Below are 25,558 nucleotides of genomic sequence, written 5' to 3'. Positions count from 1 at the left end.
TAATACACTAGCAAGCTTTAATTAAGATATTTTGTTATGTATATATCTCTATCTATAGTGTATATATCTAAGAATTGGACAGCTTCTAAAATTAACCAAGCTAAAGAGCCTCAATTTTAAAATGATGACACTGAGAATTTCTTTTAAATATTTAACAAATGTATTCTAATTTTTGCATTATCAGCCATTTCCTTGTCAAAATACATGTGCATATTCACACACACACACACACACACACACACAAGGCTTGAGAAGGCATCAAAATTTAAAAATGTAAAAGTAAAGCAAAAATCTTTCACTGTACATCTCAAAAAAATCTCCAGTGCACTCTCTTCATCATTCCATATAATTCATTTCAAATGTACATTTTTATAAATATATACGTATATTTACATGTAAACATGATGCATATATAAATTAGTATATATTATATATTAAATTTAGTTAAATAATATCTAGAAGATATTTTAATTGTTATAATTTTAGAATGATAGCATACAGTGTATGTATAGAAATAAACAAAATACATGACTAATTACAAGTATTTCACTTTTAATATAGGTAAATTTTTCACAACAAATTGAACTAACGTAAGAAATTATATACGTGTCAATAACATTTTGAACAATAAGGAAAAATTAATTGCTATCAAAATAATGTGTAAAATTCAAGCGATTTAAATGTCACAACTTTAAAAAATATTTACTTTAGGATTCAGATATTCCAATTGTTTTAAACCAACAGTATTATAGAATATTTAATGAAATAAGAAATTATTGTCTAAGGATCAATTCCTTGCAAATATACTGCATGCTATTTTTCATTACTTTTGTATTTAATTTATGTTTTTCAATTGCCTCAAATCTATTACTCTAAATTTAGCTAAATTATATCATTTTTATTCAGTAAAAATACTGTTATTTGTGAATTTCTGAAACATAATAGTCAACCATCCTGGACAGAGTCTAAATTATATTTTTCTATATCAGAGAATAGATCAATTATTTTTTTCTTACAATATGAATGGGATCATTGCTGATTTTCTATGCATATAAGAATTAAATTTCTTCAAATAAATCTTATGTTTCTTTTGTGCCCACAAAGACATTTGGATACTCATCAGAAGTGTAAAAATTCCAACTAGAAGAAAAAAGAAATAATTATCCTTTCTTATTTCTGTGATGGATGTAGCAAGTTATATTATAAAAAATCTATCATATATTACTCTTAAAGTATTTCTCAAATGTTTCATAGTTTTCTATCAATTTTATTTACTCATATTAACTGCCTAGCTTATATATGTTCAATCAATATTTATTGCATGGTTTCATAAGCAGAGAAAATACATAGCACAGGTCAAAATAAATCCACATTTTCATATCCCATTGCCAAAATATATTACAAAATAAAACTTAATTATCTCTGAATTTTAATAAAATTTTCATATGCATGTAATATATCTCTGCACACAAACATACAAATACATATGACAAACCATATTAATTACGATTCAAAAATTTTGTGCAGTGAAATAAAAAATGGATGTAATGGATATTACAAATATCCCTTCTAATACATGCCCTTAATTGAGATGTGTCTTTCTTGCATGCTCAATATGCAAGATTATGCATTCATGCTCTCAGCCTTCCCTTCACAGACACTCATGGGGAACTGAAGAGCACATGCACGCCTGTGCCCATGCCCAAGAGTAAGTTTCATGTTAGATGCATTATTACCACTACTTTTATCTACATTTCCTGGCATGGATTAGGCCACAGTACATAGCAATACATAGTAAATAATGTTCCATTATATATGTATTTTTATTGTTGACACTATTGCAAATGTCCCTATTCCTTCCCCCTCGTTCCCTCTTCCCTTTGGCCACCACTGTTATGTTTTAAAACTGCTTAGAAATCCAAAATAAAAATGAAAGCATAAAATCCTTTTGCAAATATGACAAACTTTTAGGACTATATAGTAACTTATTCTCAGAAATCACTTCTAAAGATACATTCACTTCAATTGTCAATAACCTTAGGTCTTACCTGGCAGTGTTTGTGTCATTACTGTGAAACTAATCCATGATCCAATCTGTTAGATGAAAACATAAATCAACGTTTATCTCTGAGTTACCTACTAATTTGTTCACTTGTAACATTAAATAGGTAATCCAAAGCTTCAAATACGTTAGAAAAATTACAGATAGAAATAAATTTCTCTAAAATAATTTGTATTAAATATGATTAAATCATAAGAAATTCTACAAAACAGCATCATATTCATAAGGAAATGGAAGACATTGTTCCAAAAACTCTTACAAAAAATAAAATCTTAAAACATCTCAATACATTGTACATGAAGACTGTAAAATTTTATTTAAATATAGATAAATATATGCACAAATATTCTTTTTCCCAGGGAAAATTGTGGTGGAAATGTTCCAATTTTCTGTGTATATACATTAATTTAAATCATATCATAATTTATAACTCTGACTACATTATATCTACAGATATGCCATATTATCATATATTAATCCACAACTCAAGTAAATATGTAAATGTATATATTTATTATATCATCAAATAAAGATCCATTATATAAACACATAATAGCATACCTCATAGGTATAGTTAGGACATGAAACCAGGAAAAACATCCATGTGAAGGGGTTGTAATTTGGACTTGGAAAACAGGCATTAGTTCCTTTTATCAAAAAGAGTAAAATGTCAATTATGCTATATATTACAAATTTGAACATATATTTGTTATATAATTCTAACTCCCTAGAACAACTATATACCAGATAAAATGTCATTATGTATTTATAGAAACCTATTTCACAAATTACTCAGAAGAGAACCATTTTCAAATGTTATGACCTTTTGACTCAAATAGAATAATTGTCATTTTCTCACCATGTCTATAGTTATGTTGCTGTAAAATCACAGAATAAACCATGATAATTACTTCTCTAAGAGTTTAAATAAAACAAAATATAAATGTTACTTTAAATAGCATAATAGTTGCAGTGGCATTGGATACTGAGATTAATAAATTCATTCTTATATTTGCATGCCTCTTTCTGTACTCTTTTAGTGTCAAAGAAGATAATTTTGGTTGAGATTATTAAATACCTCAAATGTTCTTTTCTATTAAATTAGTGAAAACCTAAAGGGAATTTTATAAGGATGTCATTTATATGAGAAAATTGTAAAAATGTATCATAAGAGGATTACAGTAAATATCCATATAGTTAATATTCAGAAATACCACATAACATATCCATTCAGCAATCATGATTGTTATTTACAGCTCTCATTATCTTTAGCATATTGTCACTTGATTGTTGTTAGTTATATTTCACCTTTCAAATTTTTTCAGGAACCATTTTAGATAACAATTTTATAATAATTTCAAGTTGAACTTTGAGTCGTGACATTTGTAAAAAGTAAATGTGAATTATATTATTGTTTATTCTCCCTAGCAGGATTTAATCAGATAAACACATAAACTAATCTCTTTAGTTATAATTCTAAAGTCATAATGAAATGTCAGTATGTTTTCAAAATTGTAACTGTTGTCGAAATACCAAAGTAAAAAATATATTTGGTTCTGGACAGATTTCATACACTACTCATTTAAAGATAAGAATGAATATGCATGCCATTTAATATTACAGATTTTCTTAGTAACATTTATATAAACATATTTGTGTAGTGCCCATATGTACATCAAAAGAAATATAATTGAAAAAGCTATTCAAGTCATAGTAACTGAATTTCAGAGGTGAAAGTTGCATACAAGGTAATCTGGGTTAAAACCTCTACTTTATGACTCGTCACCCCTGGAGGTAGTGGCTGATCAGGGGTCCACAAATACAAATTTCTTCCAGATGTAGTTTGCAGATTAAATAACCAATATGTGTGTTGTGACACAGAAACATGTATATAGATATTGTCTTAAGTGTACATAGTTGCTGTTAATTGTAATAATAGCGTAGTTTAGGTATTACTAATTTAATTCATTCCCATCATGTTTTCTTAACCTATACTTTATATATATAAAGCCAACGCCCAGAACGCCAGAACGACCAGAACGACTGGTGGCTATGACACCCACTGTGGCCAGAGAACCGGCCAGATTTGGGGGTGGGGCAAGCCAGCCAACTTCCCACAGCCCCTACCTTCAGACAGTCCCACCCCAGATCGGCCACCGCACTCCGATCAAGGGGGCAGGCCGGCCAACCTCCTGCAGCCCCTTCCCCTGGCCAGCCCTACCCCTGATGTGCCCCCACCACCCCGATCAGCCCACAGCCCTTTCCTCCAGCGAGCTTTGCCCCAATTGGCCACCCCACACCAATCAAAGGTGGGGCTAGCTGGCCAACCTCCCACAGCCCCTTGCCCAGCCACTGATCCCTGATCAGCCCCCCGAATTGGGGGCAGGGCCCACCAACCAATTGCCCTGCCCCTGCCCCCCAGCCAGCCCAGCCCTGATTGGGCCCCAATGGGGCAGGCCGGCTGGCCAACCTCCCACCCTCTCCTTCTCCCAACAGGCCTAGCCCTGATCCGCCCTGATTGGGGCTGGGCTGGCCAGACCCCACCCATGCACGAATTCGTGCACTGGGTCTCTAGTTTATAATAAAGCGTCTTTTAAATTAATGTCTGAAGGTTTTTTTGCATTACAATGCCTCACCACCTAAATTTTTTAAGCATAAAGAGTTTATGCTTCAGGGAATACTGCTGACAGGGAATCTTCAACACTTGGCAGTCCCTGTGAAGGATGTGTGGTTGAAAGGAACAACCTCACCCAAGATTACACTCACTTTTTGGTTTTGTCCTTTTTTTTCTTCTCTTTTTAATTTCTCTTTATTGTTTAAAGCAGGGGTCCTCAAACTTTTTAAACAGGGGGCCAGTTCACTGACCCTCAGACCGTTGGAGGGCCAGACTATAGTTTTAAAAAAAAAAAACTATGAACAAATTCCTATGCACACTGCACATATTTTATTTTGAAGTAAAAAAACAAAATGGGAACAAATACAATATTTGTATTTACATGTGGCCCGTGGGCTGTAGTTTGAGGACCCCTGGTTTAAAGTATTACAAATGTCCCTCTTTTATCTCCCCATTGATCCCTTCCTCCCCACTCCTCCCTTAAGCCTTCACCACACTACTGTCTATGCCCATGGTTTATGTAAAAATGCATATTCAATATTTGATCAATATATCAAATTGATGTCTCAATCCTACAACTTTGTTATTTTATTCCAACTTTTTAATGGTCCATAGTTTCATCTGAGACTCTCATTGGTACTATATTGCTCTCAATTTCCTACCCAAATATGATTTTTTTCCCCCATGTATAAAAACACTCTCTAACACATCTCCTGACTGCTGATTCCCATACAAACTTTATTTTAGAGAACCCACTATTAGGGTATATGATGTAATTCAAATATTTGGAAAACTTAGGCATTAAAGGTTAAGGGTTAGGGCATATCTTAAAGGTTTTCAACTATTGCTATTTGCCATTCAAAAATGTGTGTGTGTGTGTGTTTTAATTACACAGTTAGTATATAACCTTATGTTGGTTATATTAGTTTCAGATGTATAATAAAGTGATTCGACATTTTTATACCTTACAGTGTAATCTCCCTGCTAATCCTAGTAATTATCTGTCTTCATATAAACTCATCCATACATTATAGAATATATTCTCCTTTCCCTTTTCACTCATAACCCATTCCCTCCCTTCTGATAACCACCCCTTCGTCTGTTTCTGTGAATCTGTTTTGGTTTCATTTTGTTTGTTTCCTTCCACATATAAGGGAAACCATCCAGTGTTTGTCTTTCTACTTACGGCTTTTTAAAAAAATAACAACATAATTAACTCCAGAGGAGATTAAAATAAAAAGGCACTCACCTGTGTGATTGGGATGAGCCAATACTACATTGATGAAATGATTTCCAGCTTCACAAATCTGTAAAATATTTGTGCCTCTTAAAAATATATTCTATAGATAGATAACTATCCAGACAGTATATTAACCCTAAAGATTCAATAGATATTTTATTACTCTAATTGTGTAAGGAGAGGAAATTTTGCATCATCACAATAAAAGAAATTGTTTATGGTGATATATAGGATCAAAATAATGTCACATTGAGTTAGAAATTCTGAAGATATTCTTGACTGTTTGTTAAGTAGGTTCAAATTGCCTGATAAATCATGTTGTGCTGATTATCTGGTTTGTCCTTGTTACAGGCGTACACTTTTATGTCCTGAAGAAACAAGTCATGCTGCTAAAGATAGACTTGACGTGGGTTTCCAATTTCTAAATTGGTTAACACAGTAGCAATCCAGTTAGATTCCTGCTGGTTTCATGTCAATTTAGAAAACTTTTGTAAGTACTACTGGCTGCTGCCTGTCATCTGACTCCTTAGTCATGTATACTCGACTTAGTCCTTGTTAGGAGGCACCATGACCCTCTAAGAAACTGAAGCCTTACCAACATCTCCTGGGGCTAATGCTCCAAAATCGCAACATACAATCCTAGGAATACATAACCCTTTTCTCTGGCTGTCATACACACCTTATCCTATTTAACATGAAGTATGTACTAATATATATATATATATATATATATATATATATATATATATATATATATGCTGGGGTCCAGCCCCAGCGGGTCCAGGGGTCCCCAAAGGTGTGGACGGAGTAGGCGAAGAAGGAATGACAAGGAGGCAGCGTTCAGTTGATCAGCAGCCTAGCCAGGATCTCTAACCAGGATCTCCAGCCAAGTTCTGGTCTGGATCTCCAGCGAAGTTCTGTGTCCATGTTCTCTTGCTAGGTTCTCCAGTCAGGTTCTCGATCCAAGTTCTGGTCTGGATCTCCAGAGAGGTTCTGCTCTGGATCTCCAGCGAGGTTCTGGTTAGGATCTCCAGCCAGGTTCTGTCCAGGTTCTCCAGCCAGGTTCAGTCACCAGGTTCTAGTCAGGTTCTCTTGCCAATTTCTGTAGTCAGGTTCAGTCCAGGATCTTTTGCCATGTTCTCTCGCTAGGTTCTGTCTCTAGGTTCTGAGGCCAGTTTCTGTCCAGGATCTTTTGCCATGTTCTCTCCAGCGAAGTTCTTCTGTCTCTAGAGAACGTTCTGTGTAGGTTCTGTGCCTAGGTTCTGTCTCTCTAGTTCTGTCTTCTTAGTTCTGTATTTATACCAGTTGATTCCAATCCTATCAATCTCTATTTCAAAGGTTAGGGCTTTTCTTATCTCCATTCCAGGGAGTAAAGATTATGTAGCTTAAGCATGATTGTTCGTAGTTAAAGTGATTAATTACCCGCCTGGCACTTAGTTGAGGGGTTTTATTCCCTCCCTAACTTCAGGGGAAAATCCCTACCTGGGGAAACAACCTTTCTCAGAGACCTTGGTTAAAACACATAGTGCCTAGAAGGTGAGCAAACATATTAAGAACAGTATGCCATATATGCCAGGTCCCTTGAAACAGCAAGCATGGACCGGCTCCCGGCAAATTCCCCCTTTTTTATTTTTTAAAAGCAGGCATTAAAAAGAAAAACACCAAATGCTCTCTTGTATCCATTTTAAGAGTAGGATTGGCGTTTTCCGCTATTACCTGAGGCCTGATCTATCACCCCAGGGAGAGCTTGCCAATCCTGCACTTTCCCGGGGTGGAAAGGCTGCAGTGGAGTTAAGGATAAGGCTCCTTGGGCCTACCTCCTCCCATGCCTTTACATTTACCTTTCCTTCCTCAGAAAAGCATGGACATACTTCTTATATAAAACGTTCTGTCTGACTGGGAGTAACCTTAATTCCTCTGCTAGCAAGCATATGTTTTAAAAGATCAATACAGAGTCTTATTTCTTTAGACTCAGTATGGTACATCTTAATCTAAAGATCAATACAGAGTCTTCTTTCTTTGGACTCAGTATGGCACATCTTCTCAATCTAAGTTCTGTACTATCCACCTTCTTACCCTACTTATCTTCTATAGGGGGGTCTGTAGCACCCTGGTGGAGTCCTATCCATCCCAAGTGTGGGGGTTCTCAATGGGGAGGGGGCTTACCTAGGGGAATCCTGTTCCAAGGGTTCCCACAGGTATGGACGGAGTCGGCAAAGACTATCCACTCTTTTCCTACGGTGGAGTCCGATCCGTCCCGAGTGCGGGGTGCTTACCTAGGGGTCCCTGTTCAGGCGCCAGATGCCGGGGTCCAACCCCAGTGGGTCCAGGGGTTCCCAAAGGCGTAGACGGAGTCGGCGAAGAAGGAATGACCTGGAGACGGAGTTCAGTTGATTAGCAGCCTAGCCAGGATCTCTAGTCAGGATCTCCAGCCAAGTTCTGGTCTGGATCTCCAGAGAGGTTCTGCTCTGGATCTCCAGCCAGGTTCTGTGTCCATGTTGTCTTGCTAGGTTCTACAGTCAGGTTCTCGATCCAAGTTCTGGTCTGGATCTCCAGAGAGGTTCTGCTCTGGATCTCCAGCGAGGTTCTGGTTAGGATCTCCAGCCAGGTTCTGTCCAGGTTCTCCAGCCAGGTTCAGTCACCAGGTTCTAGTCAGGTTCTCTTGCCAATTTCTGTAGTCAGGTTCAGTCCAGGATCCTTTGCCATGTTCTCTCGCTAGGTTCTGTCTCTAGGTTCTGAGGCCAGTTTCTGTCCAGGATCTTTTGCCATGTTCTCTCCAGCGAAGTTCTTCTGTCTCTAGAGAACGTTCTGTGTAGGTTCTGTGCCAATTTCTGTCTCTCTCCGTTCTGTCTTCTTAGTTCTGTCTCCTGCTGTCTTGTTACATCTGTATTTATACCAGTTGATTCAATCCTATCAATCTCTATTACAAAGATTAGGGCGTTTCTTATCTCCATTCCAGGGAGTAAAGATTATGTAGCTTAAGCATGATTGTTCGTAGTTAAAATGATTAATTACCGCCTGGCACTTAGTTGAGGGGTTTTATTCCCTCCCTAACTTCAGGGGAAAATCCCTACCTGGGGAAACAACCTTTCTCAGAGACCTTGGTTAAAACACATAGTGCCTAGAAGGTGAGCAAACATATTAAGAACAGTATGCCATATATGCCAGGTACTTTGAAACAGCAAGGATGGACTGGCTCCCGGTATATATATATATATATATATATATATATATATATATATATATATATATATATATACACACACACACACACTATGGTATTAATAATGGTTATGTTATCCAAAATATTTATTGTTTAGAGTTATTCAAATTTCACTATAATATATCCATTTTTACTTAGTGCCTTTAATGCTTTTAACCTCTTAAAATATAACTGAATTTGTTCTTTTTTGCTTCAGCATTTTTTGTATACATTTCTTCACATATAACATTATTACTATCATTGCAGAAGATGCTCCTAGTTTCTCAAGTTATCAAAGTATTAAGCTGAATTTTGCTTTTTCAGATAATAATTTTATAGTTGAAATTATTTATGTGTTAATGTGGTTAAGAGTGTGGGCTTTCAGTTGGATGCGCTTGTGTTGGAATGTACTTTCTTCCTACTTTCCTCAACAAAACTAAATATTTAAAAAAATTAGTCTTCTACCCAAAGTATGAGCAATGAATAAAATAGCATTTTGGGTTCAGTTACTCCAGTAGAGTAGCCATATACTAATGCCATAATTTATCATTAGATGCTCTTTCCCTAACCTAACCAGTACTTATAGTGCTGAAATGTGTATCTACATTCTGGAGGAGGGAGAAAAAAAACTAGATCTATGTACTTAGAGATACTTAGTTTATTATCAATTTAACTCCCTAGTGGATTTTTAAGAGCAATTGGGACCATTTGTAATTTTCACCTTAAGTATTGGGAATGAGTCCAATACTGTCTGCAATGCTAATTGATTTAGATAAAAGTGGTTGATATAATCACCTCCTGGTTCAGGAGTAAGATTAGAAAATTCATTCACTGCCACAAACTTAACAAATGGTTCTATCCCTGATTAAAACTTCAGGGGCACCATCCTAATAGAAAAATAGTGATATCTCATTGTTGTTTTAGTTTGCATTTGCCCAATGAGAGATGGTGCAGAGCATATTTTGATATACATTTTGCCACCTGTATATCTTCTTTAGTAGCATGTCTGATACAGTCTTGGCCCATTTTTAAATTTAGTTATTTGTCATCTTATTGTTGAATTTTAAGAGTTCTCTATATATTTTGTATCACAGTTCTTTATCAAATGTGTCTTTTGCAAATATTTTTCTCCCGTCTATGCTTGCTTTCTTATTCTCTTGACATTCTCTTACACAGAGCAGCTATTAATTTCAATGAAGTACCTTTGCAATTACTACTTTCTTGGATGTATCTTTGGTATTGTACATAAAAAGTCATTTCTGTGCCTAAAGCCATCTAGGATTTCTCCTATGTTACCTCCTAAGAGTTTTATAGTTTTTTATTTTTCATTTAGATCTAAGATCTATTTTAAGTTAATTTATGTGAAGGGTATAAGGTCTGTGTATAGATTCATTTTTTAAAATGTGTATGTCTGGTTGTACCAGCACTACTTATTATGCCTTCCTTTGTTCCATTTTATTTTCTTTGCTTTATCCAAAATGTTTTACTTTTGAAAATGAATGATTGTAAGATTTTAGGTGAAAGTTCAAATAGTTCATTTATATAATTGTATAATATGAAGACTAAATGTTATTTTATGATTTTACTTGTATGAAATTAATATTTTATTGTATAAACTTTGTTCTAAGAGATGGCATTTTTTATTTATAAAATAAAATATTTTATTATGGAATTAATTTATTGCTTAAAATCATTTATCTTTATTTTACTTATTCTGACTTATTAGCACATTCTGGGAATACTTAAAGTTTATTTATTTTTAATTTTTAAATCTTTATTGTTCAGTTTATTACCATTGTTACTCTTTTTTCTACCCATAGCTCCTCTCTAGCCTGTTCCCACCCCACCCATGTCCTTACCCCCCCCCCCATTGTCCTTGTCTATAGGTGTTCAATTATTGTCCAGTCTCTTCCCGCACCACCACATTCCCTTTCCCCTGAAAATTGTCAGTTCACTCCCTTTCTATACCCCTGATTCTATTATATTCACCAGTTTATTCTGTTCATCATATTTTTTATTCACTTGATTTTTAGATTCACTTGATAGATATGTATTTGTTGTCACTTTGTTGTTCATAATTTTTATCTTTATCTTTTTCTTCTTCTTCCTCTTCTTAAAGAATACCCTTCAGCATTTCATATAATACTGGTTTGGCAGTGATGAACTCCTTTAGCTTGGTCTTATCAGTGAAGCTCTTTATCTGACCTTCAATTCTAAATGATAGCTTTGTTGGGTAAAATAATCTTGGTTGTAGGTTCTTGGTATTCATCATTTTCAATATTTCTTGCCACTCCCTTCTAGCCTGCATAGTTTCTGTTGAGAAATCAGCTGACAGTCCTATGGGTACTCCCTTGTAGGTAACTAACTGTTTTTCTCTTGCTGCTTTCAAGATTCTCTCTTTGTCTGTTATCCTTGGCATTTTAATTATGATGTGTCTTGGTGTGGTCCTCTTTGGATTCCTTTTGTTTGGGGTTCTCTGCGCTTCCTTGACTTGTAAGTCTATTTCTTTCATCAGGTAGGGGAAGTTTTCTGTCATTATTTCATTAAATAGGTTTTCAATATCTTACTCTCTCTCTTCTTCTGGCAACCCCATAATTTGTATGTTGGTATGTTTGAAGCTGTCCCAGAGGATCCTTACACTATCTTCATATTTTTGGATTCTTTTTTCTTTTTGCTTTTCCAGTTGGTTGTGTTTTGCTTCTTCGTATTTCAAATCATTGACTTGATTCTTGGGATCCTCTAGTCTGCTGTTGGATCTCTGTATATTATTCTTTATTTCAGTCAGTGTATGCTTAATTTCTAATTGGTCCTTTTTCATATCCTTGCAGGTCTCACTAAATTTTTTGGAGGTTTCTAGAAGATTCTTGAGTAACCTTATAACCGTGGTTTTGAACTCTATATCTAGTACTTTGCTTTCCTCTATTTCTTTCATTTGTGATATGTTTCTTTGTCTCTGCATTTTGGCTGCTTCCCTGTGTTGATAGAGTGGTTTTGTGTGCTAGGTGTCCTATAGGGCCCAGTGGCTCAGCCTCCCCAGTCACCTGAGGTGTATAGTCTTGGTGCACCCCTTTGTGGGCTGCGTGCACAGTCTTGTTGTAGTTAAGCCTTGATTGCTATTGGTATCACTGGGAATTGACCTCCAGGCCAATTGGCTGTGAGGACCAGCTGTGTCTAAAATGGGGAACTGCTGTGCTGGAGACACCCTTATGGAGCAGTACTTGCTTCAGTGGGGCTTTGGTGCTCACTGAGACTGACTCCTGCTTGTGTCTCTTATGGATCTGAAGAGTTGTAATCTGGTGTGGTCTCACTTTGACCACTGGGTACACTGGCCCTTGGATCTCCAAGGAAGTGCAAAATCACCCACTGCCTGAGGCCACCCAGCAGGAGCTACAGAGAGATATGCACATTCCTCCTCTTTGTTTGGGGTTTGGAGGTGCCCAGATGAGGTGAGGCTGTGAAGCAATGCAGGCTGCTGACAAGCCTTAGGCCTTCTTTTGGAAGTCATGGGGTTCTTTGACCCAGCTGCAGTTTGTCAGTTTTAGATTGCAAAAGGCCAGACAATTCATATGCAAAACCCTCTGGGCATAGCTTGGGTGGGGTGGGGTCTCTGGATCACAGGGTGGTGCAAACAGCAATGGTTGCCTCTCGGCCGTGCCCCGAATAGGTCCCTGGGTCTCTGTGTCCCGTGATCCTGTGCAGGAACAATGAACGCTGCAAGCACCTCTGCAAGAAAGCCCCCCTTGCGTTCCGGCCTGATGCCAGACAGTCCAGTTTTTCCCCGTATGAGTCTGGGTCCCCAGAGTCTCGCCTGGAACTGGAGTTCAGAGCAGTTAGTAGTTTGGATCTCCCTCCCGATTGAAAAAGACCATAGCATACTTAGTTGCCAGCCCATGTCATGTGCTTCCATACCTCTGCTCTTCCGCACCTCTGCACCTCCTACCAGTCTAGATGAGCTTTTCTCTTTCCCTGTAGTTGTCAGACTTCCACTCAGCCAGCCTTCATGTGGTTCTGGATGATATCCGTTTTGTCTTTTAGTTGTAGTTTTGATGTGGTTGTGTGAGGCAGCAAGTTCAGGTGTTTACCTATGCCGCCATCTTGGTGAATCCTAAAGTTTATTTTTAATCCATAGAGTTTTCGTGAACTGTTGCGTAACACAAGAATGTGCACACCCAGCATAAGAATATAGTATACGAATGTCATCATACAACACATTTTTTAAAAAATTAAAAGAGATACCTTATATATGCTAACTCTGTAGTTAATTATTACTAAAATACACTTAAGATAATTATTTTTTTCAGGAATTATTTTTACATTGGTTTTGATATCTGTTCTAGCAAAAATTATTTTTATGGTTAAAGTAGCTGCTGATTTTAATTGAGATAATGAGTTTAGTTAGGAGTAAGTCAGTTTTAGCTGTAAAACAAGTATGATTATAACCAATTATAATAAAAATAGAAGCCCGGTGCACAAAAATTCGTGCACTCGGGGGGAGGAGGGGTCCCTCAGCCCAGCCTGTGCCCTCTCGCAGTTTGGGACCCCTCGGGAGATAGCGACCTGCTGGCTAAGGCCTGCTCCCGGGTGGCAGAGGGCAGGCCCAATCCCTAGGTGCAGCCCCTGGTCGGGCTCAGAGCAGGGTCAACTGGAGAGTTGGGACGCCGCCCCCTGTCACGCACAGAGCAGGGCGTATCGGGAGGTTGCGAAGCCACCCTCAGTCACGCTCAGGATAGGGCCGATTAGGGGGTTGGGGCACTACCCCCTGTCACACTCAAGGCAGGGTTGATGGGTAGGTTGAGGCGCCACCCCCTGTCACACACAGAGCAGGGCCCATCAGGGGGTTTGGGAGCTCCCGCCTGTCATGCACAGAGCAGGATCAATCAGGGGGTTGGGGAGCTCCCCCCTGTCACTCACAGAGTAGGGCCGATAGGGGAGTTGGGGCACCGCCCCCTGTCACACACAGAGCAGGACAGAGCAGGGGTTTGGGGAGCCGCCCTCTATCACCCACAGAGCAGGGCCGATCAGGGGGTTGGGGTGCGGCCACTGTCACACTCAGGGCAGGGCCGATGGGGAGGTTATGGCTCTATCCCATCATACATGGAGCAGGGCCCGTGGGGGGGGGGTTGGGGTGCTGAACTCTATTACCCACAGAGCAGGGCCGATCAGGGGGTTGGGGCGCCACCACTCTCACACTCAGGGCAAGGCCGATGGGGAGGTTATGGCTCTACCCTGTCACACACAGACCAGGGCCCATTGGGGGGCGGGGTAGGGGTGCCGCAACCTGTCACACACAGAGCAGGGCTGATCAGGGGGATGGGGTGCTGCACCCTGTCACACACAGAGCCGCAGGGCGATCAGGGGGTTTGGGCGCTGCCCCCTGTCACGCTGATCCCATTGCCGGGAGGCCTCTCAGCTCCGCTGATCCTGGTGCTGGGAGGCATATTTCCCTTTTACTATATAGGATAGAGGCCTGGTGCATGGGTGGGGCTGGCTGGTTTGCCCTCAAGGGTGTCCTGGATCAGGGTAGGGGTCCCCACTGGGGTGCCTGACCAGCCTGGGTGAGGGGATGATGGCTGTTTGCAGTTGGTCACACCCCCTTCAGGGTGGGGGTCCCCACTGGGGTTCCTGGCCAGTCTGGGTGAGGGGCTGAGGGCTGTTTTCAGGCTGGGACTGAAGCTCCCAACTGCTCCTTTTTTTTTTTTTTCTTTTTATTCTGGGCCAGCTTTAGCTCTGGCTCCAGCTCTGAGGCCTCTGCTGCTGAAAGCAGGTATCTGGTTTGTTTGGGTTCTATAATCGAAACAATGTATAACTCCAGCTCTGAGATCCCGGCTCGCTGAAAGCAGGTTTCTGGGGTTTTGTTTAGCTTCTGTATTTGTTACAATGTTTCAAACTGCAGGCTCCGAGGCCGGCAAGGCAGGCGGGGAATGTTGGTTTCCTTCGTCACTGAAGCAAGGAAGCCTCATGTTAGTTTCAAGCTGCCTGGCTGCCGGCCGCCATCTTGGCTGGCAGTTAATTTGCATATCACCCTGATTAGCCAGTGGGAAGGGTAGCGGTCGTATGCTAATTAGCATGTTTCTCTTTTATTGGATAGGCTTATCTCCCTCAGGATTTGAGAGGAAACTAAACTGACAAATGTTGGGAAAAAACAGAGTCTTTGATTTTTTTGTCTTTAATAAAATGTAAATGTAAACTTTTATTAATAATAGTTATCAGAAAAATGGCCACCAAATTTAAAGAGAGGGCTGAGAATAAAAGCACTTAACATTGGCATACTTTACTTCTCTCTTTCTCATCTCATCCACAAACACTAAATATTCATAAGCAGTTTCCTAGCCTTTCTGTGCTTTCTACAACCAGGCCACACTCTCCCCTACTTTAATTAAAAGCGATGATACATTGTTCCTCTAATAAAAAAGCCTGTCCTATGTCCAAGGTCCTTCCCAGCTAATGTTACAGGAGAAGGTATGACTACTTGATGAGAGGATTATTTAATACTCTCTGAGAATATTTGCATTTTAATAAAAAAACTTAACCTAAGTGAGTGGATAACTAATGATGAGACTGAAGACAGAGGCAAACCAGGGAGAGGAGTTCGTTCTGTACTTTACAAACCTGTATGTTATTAACTACTCCTCCCATAGCCTACATGGTTGAAGAGACAGTAAGGGAAGAAACATTTATTTTTCTGGTGAAATGTTTAATGTACAAAGAATCAGCAGAACAAAATAGCTTCTAGAGAGTCAGAATAAAGTTGAGAGGAAGAGTTGATAAAGAAAATAGAATTGTTAGTTATACAATAACAGAATCTTAAAAATTATAAAACTTGTTTTGTTTTGCAATTGTGAATTTGGTGCTTTTATTGGTTGTTTGGTGAGTGGAGTTGGGTTCAGAGGATGAAAAGGGGTCATAGAAATATGAAGAGGCTGGATTACCGTGTCTCCACAATATTCACAGAATATTCAGCAGAAAAACAAAGTAACATCTACTAGTAAAAATTGTAGGGAAAGATATTCTGATGTCTTTATAAATACTGTATTTGATTCTACTTGTTTGATTTTTTTTCCTTGTAGATTTTGTAATAGCACACACATGTGAAGGAAAAGGTTATATTGAAAGAATTAACACAAAGGGAGAATGTAATGATATAGTTCTCATAATATTGTGTAAACATGGCAAAACTCATCAAAATAAAAGATTTTCCACAAGGTATTATTATTATTTAACTTTTGAATGCATTAGGAATCCATTGAAAAGGGGTTTTATTTTTGTGTGCTTACAGTATATTCTGTTTAGTATATCAGAAACCTCAGAATAGCAATAGAAAAAAAAACACAGAGTGAGCACAAAAGAAAATTATAATTCTTAATGGTTAGTTCACAAAATGGATGATTCACATATGAGTAATTAAAATTAACTACAATCATATTTAGCAGTGTTCTAATATATCATCTTCTTACCAGGTGATAATCTGCCTTTTTTTTTTTTTTTTTTTTTGGCAGTTAGGTCAGTTTTTTATTACAAGAGTGGGAATAGTGTTCCTTCCAACTCCCTATTTTTTTTTTTACTGAAAGGCAGAGATACTTCATGGAGTGTGGTTTTTGTGTAGTTATCTATTTTTTTCTTCTCTCTCTCTTTTTTTAATGAAAAGGAAACTTTCTAACAAAGTACAAAACATTCACCAAGGGCAGGGGCAGAATACTTGAGTTAAGGTCCCACCTGAGTGCATTTTATATGTTACACCAAAACACTCAAGTCTGAGGTTGAAATGTTTAGTTATCACTCATCTCAGTTTAGATAAACTCATGCCCATTGGGTCTGGTAGTTGGATTAAATGCCAGGTACAACAAAACACAGTTTGTTCTCTGCAACGTTGAGAGGTGCACTCTTTCTGGAGTTCACTTATTATTTTCGAAGGAAATGAGATGTCCTTTGTACAAGATATATGCACCAAATGACCCCACACGAGTTTCCTCAAAGTGCTTTTAGTGCACCTGGTGTCACTTCGAAGTGATGAGAAAACAGAGGGATATTTGTTGTTACTTAACACTGAATTTTCTCATTTAGCAAGGGCCTCTAAAGTTTACTTTGATTTTAGTTTATGGACTACATTTACATTTCTATGAATGTTGACTGAATTGTTAACTATGGTTGGCTGTAAGAATGTAATTTTGCATTATTTAAAGTTTGTATACCATTTTATTTTGGGAGGATGATCCAGTGCATCCTTTCAGGTCCACTGTGTATGTACAATCTCTGGAAAGCTTTCTTCTTCATCCCACCCCCAAACTGACATGGAAAGTCTCACTCCCTTTAAAGTCCATGGTATGGCACTATCTATATCATCCTTGTGAAACTGTTGCTATTTTTTTTTCTTCTTCTCAATAATTGCTGAGTAAACCAACATTAAATGAATGGTGTCCCCTTGCCCCTTGTGTTAAGAGTACAGAGATCAGTAAATGAAGAATAGGAAATTTTGAAAACATAACATTTTATTAGCAGAAAGTTAGCACTTGCAATTAAGATAACCATTTTGTCTGCCTGAATTTTAAATTAAGGAAGACTGACCCAGGAATTTCCCCTTGGTTCCTTATATATAACAATTGATTCTCCTATATACTGATGCTTTTAATATAAAATAATTTATAATGCATTGGGCTTTAAAACAGGTTATTTATTCTTTCCAATTATTTTCACATATGTTCTTTGTGATAAATCTCAAAGGTACACACTTTTGGATTTGGTTATTATGAATGAAAAAACTATAAGATGGACCTTGAACTATGTGATGTTGATTATACATGCATTCATTAGTTGTTAGATCAATTCATTAGTTGTTAACATCCTCTATTAGAATATTAGAATCAGTTTCATAAAACTCTTTTCATAATACCATATTTTATTTATGAAAATTAAGTGTCTCCTCTACATTGATAATGATTAAGAAATCCCAGAGCTAGAAGGTCTTTATAATTTGTCATCACGATTGACAATTTTAAGAGTCACAATGGACCTTTTGTATAATTTCTAAATTTCTATTTGCAATGAAATACAATTACATTCAAAATTTTAACTTTTAATTAAGGTTTTCCCATACCCTCGAAGCTACATATAATTAAAAGCAGAGGTTATTCTTTTCTGTCTTATTTTAAGTCTATGATTGAAACAGACAATGCTTGTTATGTGCTAGAAATGTGGAGTTAAAATTATCAGTACATCTGTATTGGACATAATCTATGCTTCTCTGTATCAATATTTATGTAGTTTGGCATCTTGGCCTTTAGAAGATAGCAACTGTTTTTATAAGTTTAGTCTTTGCCTAATTCTTCTATTTATTATTATATTATTAATTTTTACATGGGAAATATATAAAAGAATATTGATTAACAAAGGCATGTGTGAAAAAGAAGCATTAGTAACTTAAGAAATTAGAATTTTTTAAAGTCTTTAGTAGGGGTATGTATAATGCAAACTACTAGAATTTTGCTTGTTTTAAAATATGTCTCTTTTAACTTTTTAAAATTAAATTCATTGGACTGACATTGGTTAATAAAATGACAGGTTTCAGGTGTATAGTTCTATGATACATCTGTGTATTGCATTGTGTGTTCACCACCCAAAGTCAAGTCTTCTGTCACCACACACTTGACCCCATTTACTCTTTATTACCCTCACCCTCTTCCCTTTGGTAATCACGATACTGTTGTGTGTGTCTATGAACTATTGTTTGTTTTTTTCTTGTGTGTTTTTACTTGTTGCTTTCGGTTTTATATACCACACTGAGTGAAGTCAATGCTTCTGGACTTTTTCATGTCTGACTTATTTTGCTTAACTTTTTAAGAAAAATATTGTAACAATAATGACATGATGTTTTAAAAAGCTATAATTTTTAAAAAATTATTTTATACTAGAGCCATGTATTCATAGTCATACTTTGTTGGAGAAATGGAAGAAATCAAGAAAACGGGAGGTGTGTAAATATTTACACAGGAATAAATAACAGTAAAGAAATTACAAAAAATAAAAAATAATGAAATCATAAGGAAGATGAGGATGAGAGAAACAATCAGATGTGATATAAAAACACATCTAAATAAAGATCAAATATGTGCTTTTTGTTTTGTTTATCCATGAATTCATTCTTCCATTTGCTCAAATTTACTAAGTAGTTACTCCACAGAGAGTATTAGACTTGGTACAGCATAGGTTAGCAATAAAAGCATCAACATGAATTACTTCATGATGAGAACTGGGAGGAGGGAAGGTAGCTGGAAGTGGAAAAGGGTATGGGGGATAAATGGTGATGGATGGAAACCTGAGTTGGGGTGGTGAATACACAATACAGCATACAAATGATATGCTTTAGAATTGTGTACTTGAAACCTGTATAATTTTGTTAACCAGTGTCACTCCAATAAATTCAATATAAGGGGAGGGGGTACAAAAGCTCACAGGGATGTAAAATATAGTATAGGGCATATAGTCAATAATATATTGTAATAATTATGCACAGTGCCAAATGGTACTAGACTTACCAGGTTAATCACTTGGTAAGTTAAATAAAGTGATCTGAAACACTAAACTGAGAACAGTTAGGAAATATTCCATGTTCCATTAAAAAAAGCTGACTATGTTTTCATAATTACGTTTTAACAATTATGCTAAAATGGTTTTGGATGTTCATATGTTAAACTTGTAAAACTTTTTGCTCTTAACTATAAGTTGGTAAATTTGCAGACAATGAGAATTACTGAGTATAATTTTTTTCCAGTCTTACTATCCTCAAAATAATTCTAATTATCCTTCATAGATGAGTAGAACATTTTGATTAAAAGATTTAGAGAATTAATGACTTAACAATGCAAAGTCATATTATATACTTCATTTAATACCATTAGGCACTTTATATAAAAATAGGTCACATTATCTAATAGACAAATACTCAAATATATTCTATTTTGCATTTTAATAATATCACAATTGGAGCATGACTAGCTAATAATAATAATAATACATACATATATACATACATACCAGAAAATTAATAGCTGATACTGTGACTTGCCTGTTTCCAAATGCTAGAAAAGAGGAGAAGATGTTAGGTAAAGACCCATATTTTGGATTGTCACATTACACACATAATTCAGGCAAGGTTCATTGGATATCACTACCCTCTAATCAAAAGTATTAAAGGTTATATAATTGACTTTTTGGAATTATACCTTTTCAATCTAAAAACATTTAAAATGGAACTTAATACAGTGTCCCGATGTCATCTTGTTCATGGTGGGGAAGTTGGAATATACAAAAGTACTAAAACGTATAATTATCTGATAAGCTCACCATTTGTTTTAACAATTCCACTTCTTTCTTTTAGTTTTATGTGAGTGTGTATACATGAAATTTAGTATGGGGATAGTTAAGGAGAAAGTCTACATACATGGTGGTGTATACCGTGGGTGATTAATGTAGTAGGCAATCCAGGAAGTGAATCCCCAATAAAAGGCACAGCCCTATAAATAACACAAGATAAGATTTAGAATGTGTATGTATATATATCCCATCATTTTAAACCGTTTCATACATTTATATGTCACACTACAATAGATTTACATGAAAAATGGTATACATTTTCTAAGTTGGATAAATGAAATGCTTCTTCACCCAGTAAATTAACATTTTAAAAGTACCTATTTAATATCATTCAAGTAATGCATTTCTTTGTTCAACCCTTATTAATATAAATGGGTATTCATGATATAGAGTAAATGTAAGTATATTTTGCAAGAATAATTTTGTCCATCCAGGAAGAAATACGAAGTAATAAAATAATAAATTATATATTAGATAAGATATATCAATAATCATTTCCCAAATGTAAATGAACAAAAGAATGAATTTTTGAACCATTAGTAGTAATACATGTTGATTGATTAGAAAGGGCAATAGGCTAATTTTAGAAGTCCTAAGCTATAACACCGATCTTGCCCTGTATAATACATTTTAATACCTTCTGTCAAAAGAGAAGCTAGTATAAATGATTTTTGAGGTTTCTAAGAATTATAGAATTCAGTATTTCTTTAAAATTACAACAATTAAATGGCTGCCTTGTTCAAATTTTTAGAAAACAGATATTTGGAGGGAAACGGAAGATTTTAGTAAGGATATATTAATATTGAAAGTAAATTTTGAAATGGAAAATAAATTTGAATTGGACATTTGAATTGTGGCATGTTATCTAATGTATATTTCCATATCAATGTTTCAGAAAATTTCCTATTTTCTTGATAGTTATTTAACAGTTAATAACTGATGCATTTACCTTTTATTTATTTTTTCCCATTTATTGAATGAGATATTACAAATGTGTCCTTATCCCCCCAATGTCCCTTTATCCCCCCAATCCTGCCTCACCCTCACCCCCTGTTGTCCACATCCATCACTTATGCTTATATGCATGCATACAAGTCCTTTGGTTGATCTTTCCCCTTCACCCCTACCCTCCCCTGCTTTCCCTCTGAGTTTTGATGCATTTACCTTTTATTTGAAGAACACAAACATCATAAAAATGGATGCAGTATCATTATTTTAATCACACAAATGTATATTTATAGGAGGGTTCATATATGAGATTCTTTCTCTTCAAAGAATCTGAATTCAATGCTAAGTATTTCCAAAATAAAAGGTTTCTATGTACTGTTACTGGATGAAGGCAGCTCCAAGGAATGGTATTTCAGAACAGATTGTTTAAGATATGCTGATAAGTTGAATAGACAAAAACCAAAAAACAAAACAACAAAAACACAACAAGAAAAACCCTAGATTTGAAGAAAATAAACATGTTTGCATTATTTTGCAAATAGTTCAATACACAAAATATCTCAATAATAATTAAAATTGTAAAACATATTAATCCTGACCTTTATCAAATTTTTCAAAGGTGTATGCCCTGCAGAAACTTTGTGAACAAATAAGGTTTCCAAAAGATATCGAATATAGTGTATACAATGACAGAAGCAGGCCAAGCTAGAAACAAAAACAAAAACATGAACACATTATATTCCCTTCTAAAAATATGGATTTCCTTATGCGTTTCTTTTTTAGTTCACTCTGATATTCTATATTAGGAAATAGTATTTCCAGTAATCAAAACACAGGTGTTTTTTTAAATACTTTTATTCTAGAAATTTAAAAAATTATTTAAAATGAAAGTACTGTTAAAACACTCTATAAATTTACTTCTGATGACACTAGAAATATATTATATACCCATCATAGGCTATATATTCACACCTGCTCCAGAATATAATAATTGCAAATGTGCTCGTATCAAAATGACTCTAAATTGAAGCAGATAATTTACAAGTTTTAAAAATATCCAAAACCTACTTAGAATGCATATGACATTTTATAATATTCAGAGTAACTTTTTCATTGTCTGGTTGTCCTTTAGCAAGTGCCATAAATTAAGTTTGAATTCATTTTCTATGGAGCCAATGCAACTTGTGTTTGTTTATTTTATCCACAAAGTACATCTCAACTTTACAGAGCTTCAAGGGAGGCAGTGTATCAGGTAATCTTGAGGAAGAATATGAAAGCAATAATCAGACAAATGCTGAAGAGAGAAGAGATTTTGCTAATAATGGACTTTGAATTTTCAGGTCACAGTGGAAGAATTCCCAGAGTTGGGGAGGACTTAGAGAAAGTAACAAATAGAGGACAATAGAGTTTATTGACATGGAGAGTGTACATGAAATTTAGTATGGGGTTAGTTAAGGAGAAATTCTACATACATGGTGGTGTGTCTGAGGGATGATCTGAAAATACAGAGTTAATGAGGTGGGTGAACTAAACAGGGCTAATGTATCTAAATATTTAATGTGTCCTCTTGCATTTAGGGCAGATAATCAAAATATGAATGCTGAGTGCAGAAAAGATTCTCTGGTGTCTTTTTCCATTGCTGATGATGCAGCAAGAAACTGTAAGGAAGTGTGGTCTTAGCCACAGTGCAGCTGGTTTACTCAATCCCTTTGGTGGGAGGGGCCGTGGTAATTTTGAATATGTAGCCTCTATCTTAAGTACTACTGATTGAATTTAAGAATAACCATTATATCAAGCTGTGGACCACCCTTCACTGCCGATGGAAAGAAAGATCCTGCAAGTAATTTGGCCTTAGCTGTAGTGTGTAGAGGCTTCTAAGAATTGTGTGGCTGTTGAGTCACATATAAATCTAAACCTACCTGAAAAATACTTTGACTGTGATTTGATTCAAAACATTTGGGAGAATTAACATTAGAGTATGTGGCAAGTGAATATAGCATTTGAAATTTGATCTTTTTAACCATAAGAAAGTATACCATCCATCCTGAAATTAGTTTTCCTTAGGAGTCTTGTGATTATTTTATAGAGCTCTACTAGATGCTTAAATTTCAGAAGTAGTTTGTGTTTCTGCTCTGGAATGATTTCATATAAAGTTAACATATTTGCTATTTTGAACTACGTTGCAAAAATACATTTATTATTGAGAGGTTATAAAATATGATGTGTTTGTGTTTAAGAATAGTAACCAACAGTCATCCAATTGCTTTGAGACTACCAGGCAGAGGTGAGGGGGTGTCCCTTTTCCATGCTGTGCTATAAATCTGGTACATGTTATATCTTTGGTCTAAAAATTGAGTGTAATTGCATTTTCCTTATGAACTCTTCACCCCATAATCTTTCCAAATGAATTGGTTATTCTCTTCACTTAACAAAAAGAAAGACGTATGTTATTGTCCAAAGACCCCTGAGCAACCTGTTCTATACTGACCAGACCATCTTTCTAGAAAACAAAGAAAAAAGTTCAAATGCAACTTTCTTAGAAAAGTTCCTCAGAGCTCCCATCAATGTCAGGTTTTTCTCTTTTAGAGTGCATTGTAAAATAAATATGTATACAATTCGTTTATCTACCTTACCATTCAAAACATTTTTATTGTATATTCCCTGTAAATCAGACAATGTGTTAAGCAGTGAAGATAGATGGAACATCAAAGTATATCATGATAAAACTTTAACTGTATAGAGGGAAAGACAAATGATCGTGAATATATAATTTTATAGTAAAAATGTATAAAGGAAAAGCACTTCAGTAGCATATTTGTCATGGAAGGAATCTCAGTGGCTACCCTGAGTAAGAAATATTGAGCTTCTATTTGAAGTTTGAGTGAGAGATAAGGAAGAGGGAGGAGATGCAGAGAGGATTAGGGATGGCATGTGTAAATGCCTGGTGTGAAGGGGAGGCATAAGGGCAAGGAGGGAGGTCAGTGCGGCTGGAGTACAGACATTAAGGGCAAGGAAAAGCTTGATTTGAGATGACAAATTCACAGTCAAGTCATTCTCTGTCTTCGAGTATCCCTAAGACCTAAAATCTGCTTAACTCACTTAGAATGCTTTCATTTAATCAGGTTCTTTGTGTTAAATTGCTAATCCTACATTTTTACATCTCAATGTAGTATCTTGAACAATATTTCTCTTTAATTTGATATGGAGAAAGAGAGAGAGAGAGAGAGAGAGAGAGAGAGAGAGAGAGAGAGAGAGAGAGGCTAATTATTTCCACAAAATGCCATAGTTGTATGTTCTGCTTATTTTGTTTTTGTTTTCATGATTGTCCTATTCTTTTTTCCCCCTGTATGTCTTATTTTAAAGTAAAATTTTACTTTGGATTTTTACTTACTAAAGGAAACTTGTAAAAAAATCCTCCCTCCCCCCTGTTTATGACTTAGGTAATCATGTATTTCCTATGCAATGTTGTCCATATTTTTAGAGAAATATTTTATATTTTATGCTCTATACAAGGCCTTTCCACTTTATAATGTTAAGCTTTTTTGATATTTCTAAATTTCCAGATTTCTCTTGCTAATTGTAAGTATTAATAACTAAATTACCTCTATTTTAAATTATATTGAATTCCTCGCTTATAAATTTGCAAGTTGGTATGCAAACATTATTCGTGGTTACCTAAATATATTTCCCTAAAATTGAATGCATGGTAATTGATTGTACAAACAACACTTATTAACATAATATCTGTATCCTTGTTCAACGCATAAATTTATATGTGCCATATGTATTACTTACTGTACCACTAGGTGGCGGGACCTTCTAGAGCTCTCTTTCACGTCATATATATATGGGATCCTCAAATAAAAGAGGAGATATAATAACAGGGGTCCTGTGTATTCAGCCAAAAATACCTGAAAGTAAGAAGGTGATTTGGATTAAAGAACACATTTTTATAGATTTTATTAAGGTTTAGATATTATACTTGAAAATAAGAAAGTAATTTAGAATAAACAATAAATGTTTATAGATGTTATTAAGGTTTGCTCTATCCATAGGTATATCTACAGATTTAGCCTACTGCATGAGTTGGTGATGCAAATAACAAGAATTCTCCCTTGGAAGAAA

At 36.0% G+C, this 25,558-nt stretch overlaps 1 protein-coding gene across 1 annotated transcript in view; it reads right to left on the bottom strand.

Moving 5' to 3' along the window:
* Nucleotides 1-1,012: 1,012 nt before the first annotated feature.
* TECRL (trans-2,3-enoyl-CoA reductase like) overlaps nucleotides 1,013-25,558 on the bottom strand; it is a gene marked incomplete at both ends in the record, with an annotated part of 79,633 nt that continues 55,087 nt past the window's right edge. The window contains 8 exons of the mRNA XM_081082826.1: nucleotides 1,013-1,140; nucleotides 2,049-2,094; nucleotides 2,624-2,709; nucleotides 5,926-5,983; nucleotides 20,147-20,190; nucleotides 20,553-20,625; nucleotides 22,033-22,138; nucleotides 25,229-25,344. Of these exons, the coding sequence (XP_080938952.1) occupies nucleotides 1,013-1,140; nucleotides 2,049-2,094; nucleotides 2,624-2,709; nucleotides 5,926-5,983; nucleotides 20,147-20,190; nucleotides 20,553-20,625; nucleotides 22,033-22,138; nucleotides 25,229-25,344 (657 nt within the window). The remainder of the gene's footprint in view (nucleotides 1,141-2,048; nucleotides 2,095-2,623; nucleotides 2,710-5,925; nucleotides 5,984-20,146; nucleotides 20,191-20,552; nucleotides 20,626-22,032; nucleotides 22,139-25,228; nucleotides 25,345-25,558) is intronic.

Source organism: Myotis nattereri (genome assembly GCF_964212035.1).
Source record: "Myotis nattereri genome assembly, chromosome: 1".
NCBI classification, from domain to species: Eukaryota; Metazoa; Chordata; class Mammalia; order Chiroptera; family Vespertilionidae; genus Myotis; species Myotis nattereri.
Note: the sequence above shows the minus strand (reverse complement) of the source record. Positions and strands in the feature narration are given on the sequence as shown.